The sequence below is a fragment of the Quercus lobata genome, chromosome 4 (genome assembly GCF_001633185.2).
Source record: "Quercus lobata isolate SW786 chromosome 4, ValleyOak3.0 Primary Assembly, whole genome shotgun sequence".
NCBI classification, from domain to species: Eukaryota; Viridiplantae; Streptophyta; class Magnoliopsida; order Fagales; family Fagaceae; genus Quercus; species Quercus lobata.
This window is the reverse complement of record NC_044907.1, coordinates 20,795,608-20,808,274: the sequence shown is the minus strand read 5'-3', so window position 1 is coordinate 20,808,274 and position 12,667 is coordinate 20,795,608. Positions and strand designations below refer to the sequence as shown.

At 34.5% G+C, this 12,667-nt stretch overlaps 1 protein-coding gene across 1 annotated transcript; it reads right to left on the bottom strand.

Moving 5' to 3' along the window:
* Window positions 1–4,605: 4,605 nt before the first annotated feature.
* On the bottom strand, window positions 4,606–8,907 carry LOC115984202 (probable LRR receptor-like serine/threonine-protein kinase At3g47570). The gene is made up of 3 exons (XM_031107167.1): window positions 6,160–8,907; window positions 5,482–5,900; window positions 4,606–4,788 (listed from the first exon to the last, which is right to left on the bottom strand). The coding sequence occupies exons 1-3, from the start codon at window positions 8,864–8,866 to the stop codon at window positions 4,762–4,764; spliced, it is 3,153 nt and encodes a 1,050-aa protein (XP_030963027.1). The 5' UTR covers window positions 8,867–8,907; the 3' UTR covers window positions 4,606–4,761.
* Between the last annotated feature and the right edge of the window lie 3,760 nt (window positions 8,908–12,667).

Here is a 12,667-nt window from a genome sequence, read left to right as displayed (position 1 = left end):
CATTTCACATTTGGTCTCCTTATATCACACTAGAAGACTTCTATAATCCTCCTCTGCCCTCTTCATCTTTTTAATGACTGCCTTAGCCATTCTTCCATATTTTCCTGACTTCTCAAGGAGGGAATTGTATGTTTCTTGCAATCCCACTTTTTTTTCATCATCCTCAACATCAAATTCTTCTAATACTCCTATTGATTCCTCATTAGTGTGCTCCCCAAGCTCTTCTACTAGCAAACTCAAATCATCCAACAATTCAACGGGAGCAATGGTCATAAAGGCGAAGTAGTTCCCTTCTCCATCATAGCTTTCTTCCAAATCTGAATTGGAAAAGTCTGAATCACTGAGAGTAATGGCATACACCTTGCCCTTCTCTCTCAAATAATTGGGACACTCTTTCTTGAGATGTCCATGTCCGTTGCATTTGAAGCATGTGATTCCTTGAGAGGATTGAGACTCCTTCCCATCTTTACTCTTGAAGTCCTTTTTCTCCTTTTCGAAACTTGGGAATTTCCCCTTCTCAACAAATTTTCCATTGTTCTTGAACTTCAAGAATTTTCGGAAATTCTTCACAAGATATGCCACATCTTTCTCGACCACATCCTCATCCAATGAGTCGTGAGCTTCTACCCTCTCATTAATCATCTTAAGAGCAAGGGATTTGCTCTTTATTTGTGATAGCAACGACAGCTCATAAGTTTGAAGTGAGCCAATTAGTTCTTGAACTTTGATATCATCAAGGTCCTTGTTCTCTTCAATTGTTGTAACCTTTGCACAGAAGCTCTTCGGCAATGATTGGAAGACTTTCCTCACTATCTTTGAGTTCTCCGTCTTCTCATCCAAGTTGAACTTGCCAATAACCACCTCATTCAGCTTGCCATAGAATGAGTCGAATGACTCGTCTTCACTCATTTTCAGCTTTTCAAATCAAGTAGTTAGCATCTGCAACTTAGTGTCTTTCACCTTCTTGGTGCCTTCATACGTGGTCTCCAATATTTTTCACACCTCCTTAGTAATTGTGACGTGAGATATCCTGTGAAACTCATCTGGAGATATACCACAAAAAATAGCATTTAGTGCCTTGCTATTTGCATTAGCCGCCGCGAGGGCTGCCTTGTCCCATGTGGATTTGGCAACCTCCGGCCTAGTCCATCCAACATCAACCGCATCCCATATACTTTCATCAATTGAACACAAGAATGCCTTCATCCGGACTTTCCAAAAGGCATAATTGCTTCCATCAAAATATGTTGGAGCATTAAGAGATTGAGACCAATCCATCTCAAATGGGGTCAAGGATCACACTTAAGTAATTAAGCCATAGCAAGTGCACCCGCTCTGAAACCGATTGAATGTTCAAATAGTGTGTAAAACACCTATGAATGTTTTAAACCTCCAAATTACAAATTACCAACACAAGCTTATATTCAAACAATGTATGTGCGGAATATGAAAATAAGCTAAAACAATTTGATAAAATAATCTAAACCATAATTAATCACAACCACAGCAGTAATTAAAAGGCAAAGATTAAGGGAAAAGAGATGCAAATACAAAGATAACACAGTGATGTGTTATCGAAGAGGAAACTGAAGTCTTTAGCGAAAAACCTCTCTGCCGCCCTCCAAGCGGTCAATAATTTACTAGAGAATAAAGTTGGTATACATAAATAGCAAAAGACCCTCCAAGCCTAATCTACCCAATGCACCTAAACCCTCCAAGCTTCTTGCTCTAACAGGGTTATACCGAACCTTATCTTCTCTAGCTTACTGGATCCCGCAATAGCCCATTGCATCAACCAATATCAATTGGTCCCTTTTGAACTGTTTCCCAAGTACCAAAATATCTCCTCACAGATATGGGTATGGTGAGATAAGGATTTGGCTAATGTACCTCTCAAGGATGTATCAATGGAGAGGGTGAGAGTAGAGGAATTCGGAGAATCAAAGGATGAAGATTGTAGATGAGTCAATCTTGTTTTTTTTTAGGGTTTCTCTCTCAAAATTCTCTCTCGAAACTCTTTACATTTCATGGGTATAAGGGTATTTATAGTGGAGTGAGTGAGGAATGTGAATAGTCAGGTTTTAACAAACAAAGCATTTTGGCGACTCAGGCTCGCGACTGGATCGAGTCGCGAGCTAACTGCCTAGCCAGACTTGAAGTTTTGTCCTATAGTGCTCCAGCTGGCATAAGTCTTCAGCTCCCCTGCATGTTTCACATGTGTGCCTCCATTGGCAACTCGCCAGTTGTGAGGTTGTTCTTAAATTCACACCCTTGAGCTTTTCTTCACACTCTCTCACACACTACCCTTATATAATTCCCACCTAAATACAAGATTTCTATATGCTGAATTACAAGTAAATTAGACACGGAATAAAACCAACAAAATGGTTGAATAAATTCAACCTTATAGATGTAACCACTCATCTAGATTGCCATTTTCCAAGAACTCGTATGCCAATGCCTTAAAATCATGACCTTGATAGTCAACGCCCCAACATGCTGTGAGCACCTTTACAAGATTTTGGTGTCTAATGTTTCATAGAACCTCACACTCAACTTTGAAACATTTGGAAGCTCCATGGCACCCTAAGTTCAGCACGTTGATAGCAACAATATGTTTATATTGATCAAGAATACCTTTATACACTGACTCGAAACTACCCACACCAATTAAATTAGTAGAAGAGAGTCCATTAGTAGCATTCAAGAGACTTTGGTAAGACACATTCACAAGCAAATGTATAGAATCACTTGAGGTATTTTCTTTCCTTTTTTTTTTTTCTTAAAGAACAAAGAAATTGAAATGATAGGACCAAATTTGCTCCAATAAGCCCGAAAGTATTAACATCAATGTAAGAGTCAACTTTCTCTTCTTGGATTTTTTGTTTTTGCATTTAGGAAGTTGAAAATTTGGTATGCCCCCACAAAGCTCATCATTTCCCTTAATCGAAATTGCACTTGCATTCATGAAAACTCCATTTGATGGTACCTCACCCTTAAAATGGTTGTATGATAGATTTAATAATTGCAAGAAATCAAAGCTCTCAAAAAATTTTGGAATCTTTCCAGAAAAATTATTGCCGGAAAGGTCAAAATGTTCAAGGCCTCTTAATGATTCCAAAGATGAAGGAACATCCCCTTGGAAGAAATTTCTTCTCATGGCTAGAAATTCTAGCTTTACACAACTTTTAAGAGTTGCAGGAATTTCAACATACAACAAGTTTTTAGAAATATCCAAATGTTCTGTATTTATTAAATTCCCTATTTCCATGTGAATGAAACCAGTGGATTGGTTGCCAGACAAGTCAAGGCTATTTCGTGAAAATGAGAGACCAATAACTTGCAATGATATGTTACCGCTAAGATTGTTATTAGAAAGATTAAAAATTAACAAATTTCGACATTGACTAAGACTTGAAGGGATGCTTCCTTGAATATTATTTTAACCTATATACAACTCCAAGAAATTTGTTAAATTTCCAAGAGATGAAGGAATGTTCCCAATGAAATTGTTTTGAGATAAATCCAAAAATTGTAATTTCTGAAGGTTTCCAAGTATAGAGGGAATGTTGCCTGAAAATTTGTTATTCCACATTTCTATGTCTTCCAAGTTGATCAGATTTCCTATCACACCAGGAATATTTCTAAATGTTTTATTATTGTTCAAATAAAAAATGGTAAGAGTAGTTGAGATGTTGCCAATGCATTTAGGCAACTCCCCTTCAAAGTTGTTGGTATTTATCTCCAAATCTCTTAAGGTTGATGGAATTTGACAAAGAAAAGAGAAAACTCAAGTCATTTGCTCCTCCATTTCCAACAGGTTTTTGGCAATGGAAAACAACCTCAATCTCTTTAGTTTCTCTAAAGAAGGAACTTTTCCAGCCAGTTTATTCATAGCCATATTTAGTATATGTAAATTTGAGGCATTTGATATTGAAGCAAGGATAGATCCAGTAAGCAGGGATAGATTCCTATTGTCCATCCAGCAAGACCCTTTTTTTCCTTGTGAAGCATTGTGGGCGAATGTGAACCCATGTAGCATGCCAACAAGCCAATTGCGTATGTCCAATTCTCAGCCCAAATAGACTTCGTCTCCTCTGTTTAGGGCTTGAGGCTTTAAGCCCATTTTAGTTGCCCCCCAAAAAAAGACTCTTTTAACAATAATTAATACTAGTAAAATTCTGTAAGGCATTCATAGATTTTGAAAATAATTTGGTCTTTTTATATCACTAAGAGAATTGTTATAATAAATATTTGAACATTACTATGATTATTATCATTTTGGTGTATTATGTCATTATCTTTTAACTATTTTTTATTAATCTCTTGTTCATTTGTGAGATTTTCATCTAACAATTTTATTATAATTTGTTCAGGTTGACGGGAAAGAATAACTACTCGTTGAGAGATTCAAAAAATAAGCTCGGATAGAAGTGCCTTTTACTAGTTAAGTTCTGGTTTTTGAGGGGTTGAATGAAACCAACCGCGAATCACAAGTTTGCAAAAAGAACAGAGTGTATATAATCCCAAATTACCTCCAAATGCGATTCAAGATGCTTAAACATGATACATATTGATCAAGTCCAAGCAATATTAAAGCTCGATTCCAATAACTATCTTTGTAAGCATATTGACAATCACAATATTCTGAAGAAGAACATTTCCCTCAGTCAACAGAGTATTTCTAAACTTTGGCCAAACACAAGCAACTAGAGAGCTACAAATTATTTGCTTCATTGTTATATAACATAAACTTGGCCTTCAAAAGAAGTCATCAGTCTTTTGCACCTGTGGTAAAGGAAGATAAATTTTTAATTAAAAGAGTCAGGTTTTCTCTATTGTAACAAGAATTTAAAAGGACTTTCTTTAATTCATTAGCTACAATTTAGTAAATTAAGTATCAATTATTTTTTTTTACCTTTGAGAAAATTTACAACACAAGAAAGCTCATTTGTGCGAGAAATTAGGAATGTTAAATCCCATTTCATTCAATATTTATGCAATTGGCAATCCATTTACTTAGGAAAATATTTAGAATTTTCTGTATATAAATAAATAAATAAAGGATAGCAAAGTTTTTACAACAAATTACTTAACTTTTAAGTCTTTATAATGTCAACAATTCAGTACTTATAGAAACAATTTAAGCTTATGTCATTGATAGAGACCTCTGTCTAGAGTAATAGGATGTTAGCCAGTTCCTTGAAATCTCAATCACTCCAATAGTGGAAATCAACCAAATGAAAATACACATGTTTAGGTATTATAGAAAAGTAATTGGGCTCATTGCCAATACTTTGTATAGTAGAATGAGTTTATAGAATCTCAATGGGTTCTAATCTCCATAGGATTCCCTCGCACCCTCTTCCCTAATATACTTGGACTGGCCTTATTATGGTTAGATCATATGGTTTGGTAGATACGTTATCAAATTAAATCTACCAAAGATTTAAAAAATAAAAATAAAATAAAATAAAATACCTGTTGCTTGTACTCTGTCTGAGTAGTGTGTATACGGGTTCTAAGAAAGTTTTGCCGAATTGAAAGCAACTCAACTACAACAGCACTGATATTCATCCTTTCTCTTGAAATTTCAGTGGAACAAGCAACTCCAATTCCAAGTATCAAAATTAAGCATTCATGAACTTTGGAACTTCCATTTCGATTCCCATTACAAATGTCATTCATCCATCTTTCTCCCTTTTGTCTTTCCCCGAGAACAGCAGGATCTATAATGTCAATTATTTGTTCCGGCAAAGTTTCTTTGACAAAGTCACTAAGACTTAAGCTATCGTGGAACATGTTATCCGTTGGTCTTTTTCCAGTGAAAATCTCTAATAATAATATACCGTAACTATAAACATCACCATATATTGATACCTCATTTCCCATTCCATATTCTGCAATTGCACATAACATATATTGTAATCGGCATACTTTCAAAACATCAAAAATGGGAAATAAAATTTTTTAGAAGATTTAAAGAATGTTTTCAATGGCATAAAAAAAATAAAGATATCTAGAAATTTTTGATATAATACTTTCTATCTTTTGTATACAATACATCCTTATTAAAACCATATTTTCAAGCTTAAAACTATAGTAGAAGATATGGAAAAAGGAAAGCAATTAAATTTAAGAAATGTAAAATAAATTTACCTGGAGGAGTATAACCAATTGTTCCTCTAACCCCAATGGAGCTTATTTGATTAGTAGAAGAATCTTGGATAATATCATGAAGGAATCTTGCCAAGCCGAAATCACTTACATGTCCAACCATTTCATCATCGAGAAGAACATTGCTAGGCTTGAGATCACAATGAACAATTGGTGTTTCACAATGATAATGAAGATATTCCAATGCACTAGCAACATCAATAGCGATATTCAATCTTTGAAGAAAACTCAACTTTCTTGGTTTCTCAAGAGCATCATTTGTTCTTGGAGTTGGATGTAACCACTCATCTAGGTTGCCATTTCCCAAGAACTCGTATACCAAAGCCTTAAAATCATGACCTTGATTGTCAATGCTCGAACATGCTGTGAGCAACTGTACAAGATTTCGATGTCTGATGTTTCTTAGAACCTCACACTCGACTTTGAAACTTTTGGAAGCTCCATGGCGCCCAAGGTTCAACACCTTGATAGCAACTGCATGTCTATATTGATCAAGAGTTCCTTTATACACTGACCCAAAACTACCCACACCAATTAGATTATCAAAAGAAAATCTATTAGTAGCATTTAGGAGACTTTGGTAAGATACATTCAAAAATAAATTTATTGAATCACTTGAGGTATTTTCTCTCCTTTTTTTCCTTAAAGAACACATAAATAAAAACAACAGAACCAAAGTTACTCCAAGAAGCCCGAAGAGTATAATGATTATCCGCTCCAACATAAGAGTCAACTTGCTCTTCTTGGATTTTTTGTTGTTGCAGTTAGGAAGTTGAAACTTTGGTATGCCCCCACAAAGCTTACCATTTCCATTAATCGAAGTTGCACTTGCATTCTTGAAAACTCCATTTGTTGGTACCTCACCCTCAAAATGGTTGTACGAGAGATTCAATAATTTCAAGAAATCAAAACTCTCCAAAAATTTTGGAATCATGCCAGAAAAATTATTGTTAGAAAGGTCTAAATGTTCAAGACCTCTTAATGATTTCCAAGATGAAGGAACAACCCCTTGGAAAAAGTTTCTTCTCATGGCTAGAAATTCTAGCTTTACACAACGTGCAAGACTTGCCGGTATTTTACCAGACAACATATTTTCAGAAATATCCAAATGTTCTAAATTTTTCAAATTTCTTATTTCCATGGGAAGGACACCAGTGAATTGGTTGCCAGACAAGTCAAGGCTATTTGGTGAAAATGAGAGACCAATAACTTGCGAGGATATGATACCGCTAAGATTGTTATGGGGAAGATGAAAAGTTATCAAATTTTGGCACTGACTTAGACTTGAAGGGATGCTTCCCTGAAGATTATTGTCTCCTAAATACAACTCCAACAAATTTGTTAAATTTCCAAGAGAGGATGGAATGTTCCCAATGAAATTGTTTTGAGATAAATCCAAAAATTGTAATTTATGAAGGTTTCCAAGTATAAAGGGGATGTTACCTGAAAATTTATTGTTCCACATTTCTATATCCTCCAGATTGATCAGATTCCCTATAACACTAGGAATATTTCCAGATATTTTATTATTATTCAAATAGAAAAAGGTAAGACTAGTTGAGATGTTGCCAATACATTTAGGCAACTCCCCCCCAAAGTTGTTGGTATTTATCTCCAAATCTCTTAGGTTGGTAGCATTTGACAAAGAACAGAGAAAACTCAAGTCATTTGCTCCTCCATTTCCAAGCTGGTTTTCAGCAATGGAAAACAACCTCACTCTATTTAGCTTCTCTAAAGAAGGAACTTTTCCAGTTAGTTTATTCTCGGCCAAATTTAGTATATGTAAATTCGAAGCACTAGATATTGAAATAGGGATAGATCCAATAAACTGGTTGTTGCTGATGGTAAATGTTTCTAAATTTGGTAGGGTGATACCTATGTCCGATGGAAGATGCCCTTGGATTTGGTTAACTGCTACATCAATCTTTGTTATTGAAGAGATATTGAAGAATAAGGGAGGAATTGTACCAGACAACCTATTTGAACCCACAGCAAAGATTTTAAGTTTGGTCAATTGGCCAAAAGAATCAGGGATACTCCCACCCAGGTTATTATATGCTGCACAAAAACCTTCTAGAGATGATAGGTTTCCAAAAGAAGGTGGGATAATCCCCGTCAAAACATTTTTATGAATAGCAAAGATTCGGAGCTTTGACAAGGTGCCAAGCTCTGTGGGGATTTCTCCAACTAGATTATTAATAGCCGCATGAAACACTCTGAGTTTAGCACAACTGGATAAATTGCTAGGAATTGTTCCACCTATTGTGTTATTGTTCAATAGCAAGACTTCTAGTCTTTGCAAACGGCCAATTTCTGGAGGAATTTTATTATAAAAGCTATTGTTTTCAAGGTTTAGCTTCCACAAAAAACTTAAATTTCCAACATTTGGGGATATAGAGCCTACCAGTTTTTGAGATTGCAGGTTTAACACAGTGACCCTTTGATGTCGACGACCACAGGAAACACCTTTCCATTGGCAAAAGTGGATGCTATCATTCCAAGAGCTCATGACCCCCAGAGGATCTTTACTAATCTTGGCCTTGAAGTCGAGCAATGCCAACCGGTCTGTCTCATTATTCTTACCAAGCACAGAGGTGATAAAAAAGCCAAAGCAGCAGAGAAGGATGAACGTGTGCATGGAAAAAGATGATGATGGTGGAGCTGAAATCAGGTGTGAACTAGGCCCCATGAAATGTGGTTGAAAAGGCTTTTGTTTAACTAAGACGTCAGTTTATCTTTTTTTTGGCAAATTTTGAAATGGATGTGTATGTATGGTTGTTTCGCTGCTTTTGCAGCTGAAAAAGAAGCAAATTTATAGCAAGGGAGAGAAGACAAGTAGTCCAAGAAATAGTGATGTTCGGACCCACTTCTAAATTGAATAATAGAACCAAACAAATAACCGTGTGGGACAATATTAGAGACCGTAAGGAACCGCGTGGACAATAATAAATAATTCGGTATATCAAACTGGGGGTTCTAGAAAAGTATGTTAAAGAAAACTCTATTCTTTAAAACAATATCATTGTAATTATTCTAGAATAAAATTTAATTACAAAATTAGTTGTAACCTAAAGTGACAACCTTACTTAATAAAATAAAATGACGACATGTTAGAGTTTTGACCACCCTATCAAAGTGACTAAAAGTAATAACTTTAAATTTCAATGTCTAAAATTGTTCATGGTCTAAAATTTAGGAAGCAAATGATGCATTTAAAAGGTAATTTTTTTAGGTAACACAGTTCAAATCAATAAAAGTCCTACTTATGATTGGAGCCAATACTCGGGATTCTGTCATTCATGCATGGGGCCATGTTTTATGCCCAAATTACACTCACAACTTTCTGGTCTGAGACGACCAATCCTGACTCCCATGCATCCTAAGATTGGTTCATGCATGGGGCCATTAAGAGAAAAAAAAGAGAGAACGACAAAGACCTGGACCATGTCAATGTTTGATGTTTCACCCAAGTCTTTAAACACGGAAAACTTCAACCAATTCTGATTCAATTAGATGGACTTTAAGAATAATTAGTTGTTTTGAGAATAAACACAGATAAATAAAGAGGGAGAAAGAGATTTCTGATAAACTTTATATACATGCAATTTATAATTTTACCCTACAATAATGAGTAGGTTATAGAATTTAGAAGCTTTTGAAATTTACAGCTGCTATTTGAAGGTTACATTATTTGAATTAATTGGATTCATCCAAACGCAAAATACTTTTATTATGTCATCTTTGATCGCATAAGATTTTTAACATCTAAAATTCCTTTATCAATTTGATTACTAAAAACGTGAAACAACTTCAAAGCATTGTATCACTGTTATTTGTCAAATACTATAAAATAATAATGATCAATTAAAGCTCTCTGTCACAAAAATTCTATGAGTGCATTTGGTTGGAGTAAAAAGTAGGCGGATGGAAAATAAGAGAGAAAAGTAGAGAGAAAATAGTTGGAGTTGTTGTTTGGTTGAGAAGGAAAAATGAAAGAGATTTTAGTAGAGCCTCGGAGTTTTCTCTCTTAATTCACCTAAACATAATCTCCCCAAATTGAGGAGAAAATAGGAGAAAAAAGAGGAAAAAAAAATTTGGACAAAAATGCCCTTCTAACTATGCTTAAATGGTTGTTTTTGTTCTTTTCATTTTCTTCATTTTCCTATTTCTGTTTTATGTTTTCGTCTATTTCTTCTTCTACTACTTTTCGTTGTTCCCTTCTTCTTCTTTCATTTTCTTTTTCTTTTTCCTTCTTCTTTCTTATGCGCGTGTTCGTCTCTTTTGTTTGTCTTTTTTTTTTTTGGGCGGGCTACTTATCATTCCTTGTTTTTCATTTTTTTTTCTTATATATTTTGGGTTATTGTGTTCATCTCTTTTTTTTTTTTTTTTTTTTTAATGAAGTTCTCATTTATGCGCAATTTTTTAATAAAAATATAATTATTATTTTTTTTAATCTAATAGGGAGATATGAGTAAATTTATATAAATTCTATTTTCTATTCTCCCATTTTTTTTCTCAACCAAATAAAAAAGTTTTCATCCCTCTAATTTTCCACCTCCAACAAAATACAAATGAGAAAAACTAAAATCTTTTCTAGCCTCATACTTTTCCATCCTCCAACCAAACGGACCCTATAAGGTTATGTGTGTGTTTGTGATTTTTTTTTTCTTTTTTTTTTTTCAATACTTTGAATATATAATGTGGGCTTGAGATATTGGTTGTCCATTAGCCCACGTTGTCCATCTAGCAAGGCCCTTTCTTTCCCTTCCAAGCATTTTGGATTTGTGGCATAGCATTTTGGATTTGTTTTTGGTCATACAAATTTCAAGGGACTAAATTATACAAAAGAACCAAACAAATAACGCGTGGGACAATCTTAGAGACCTGTTGAATTTTCATAGTCACACAAGAGAAAGATGCGGTTAGATTCTCCATGGAAAATTCTCTAATACTACCCAAGAGGTTGTGATAGTGAGTAACCGTAAGGAAAAAGGCAGAGGACTTATGGGCATGACCAAGAAGAAGACCTATCCTTGTAAGTTGTAACACTAAAAGTCTTTGTTTGTCAATTTATAATGCGTGTTTGTGTTTTTTTTTTCCTTTTTCTTTTTCCTTTTTTATTTTTTTGAATCTGGGCTTGAGAAATTAGTTGCCCATTAGCTCATCACTACAAAAAAAAAAAAATCTTCTATGGCCACGTTTTTAAAACGCGGCTATATGTCAAAAAAACGTGACTATAGCCTATAGCCGCGTTTTTTTAGACCGCGCTTTCTAATGTGGCCTATAACCTGTGACTATAGGACTGACGAGCCTATGGCCGCACTTTTTTAAACGCGGCTTCAGTCTATCTTGGGCAGCGTTTTTTATAGCCACGGCTTAAAAAGCGCGGCCCAAGGCCCCCGCGTTTTGTAGTGCATGCTGACCCTTTTGGGCTTGAGGTTTCAAGCCCATTAGCAGTTGGATCGAACTAGACCGAATTGGACCAAAGTTGACTAAATGAACGAATATAGACCCAATAGACTGAAGTGAACTAAAATAATCCAAACAACAATAAATTCTAAGCTTCAACTTCTAGATTTTATATAAATATATATGTAATATGCAGTGATAAATTTTTTTCCAAAGCACATAAGACTCATTATAGATTCATTAACTAAGTTCAACTAATAGGCTTGTGATTTAGTGACAACTTAAGTTTTCTCCACTTTATTATTTAAAAAAAAAAAAAAAAAAAACTCTTTAAGCTCTGGGCTTGGCTCAAAGAAGTGCCCAGTAGTATTGAGCCTTTAGTGCTCCAAGATCTGATGTAATTTTTCTCTGAGGTTTCAATAAAAATGCATAGTCTTTAGTTGCCTAAGAAATTTAGAGCCTCTATTTGTGAATTTACTGAATTAACTGGATTCATTTGAAAATATGAAAACGCGCGAAATCCTTTTATCATGTCAACTTTGATCAATTTCTAACGTCTAAAAGTCTTTTATCTATTTGATTAATAAAATAACTTCAAAGCATTATATCACTATTATTTTGTCAAATATTGTGAAAAAGAAATTAAAAATCAGTTAAAAGATCTTTGTTGCAAAAACTCTACAAACATTTTTTTTTCTTGATAGAGAAAAATACTCTACAAATTTTATTATTATTATTATTTATTTATAGAGTTTAAATCTATAGTGTCTACTTTTGATAATTGTACTCTTTATCATCAAACCAAGACACCAATCAATTTTTAGTGTAACTGATAATTGAATTTTAAATATCATATTCAATCATAAAAAACTTTACTGTTGAGCTACAAACTTATGTGTATTCTTATTCTTTTTTTTTTTTTTTGAATATAATCTGGGCTTGAAAAATTGGTTTTCCATTAGTTCATAGTGTCCATCTAGCAAGGCCCTTTTTTTTTTTCCTTGTGAAGCATTGTGGGCTAGTGTGAACCCATGTAGCATGCCAACAAGCCTTGTCGTGTCTGTCCAATTCTCAGACCAAA

What these genes read in the sequence shown, in the direction of transcription:
- LOC115984202 (XM_031107167.1), bottom strand. Translation starts at nt 8,866, where the DNA reads ATGGGGCCTAGTTCACACCTGATTTCAGCTCCACCATCATCATCTTTT. An exon ending in AATTGGTTATACTCCTCCAG is followed by an intron (nt 5,901 to 6,159) that starts GTAAATTTATTT and finishes GTGCAATTGCAG; the next exon opens with AATATGGAATGGGAAATGAG. An exon ending in AGACAGAGTACAAGCAACAG is followed by an intron (nt 4,789 to 5,481) that starts GTATTTTATTTT and finishes CCTTTACCACAG; the next exon opens with GTGCAAAAGACTGATGACTT.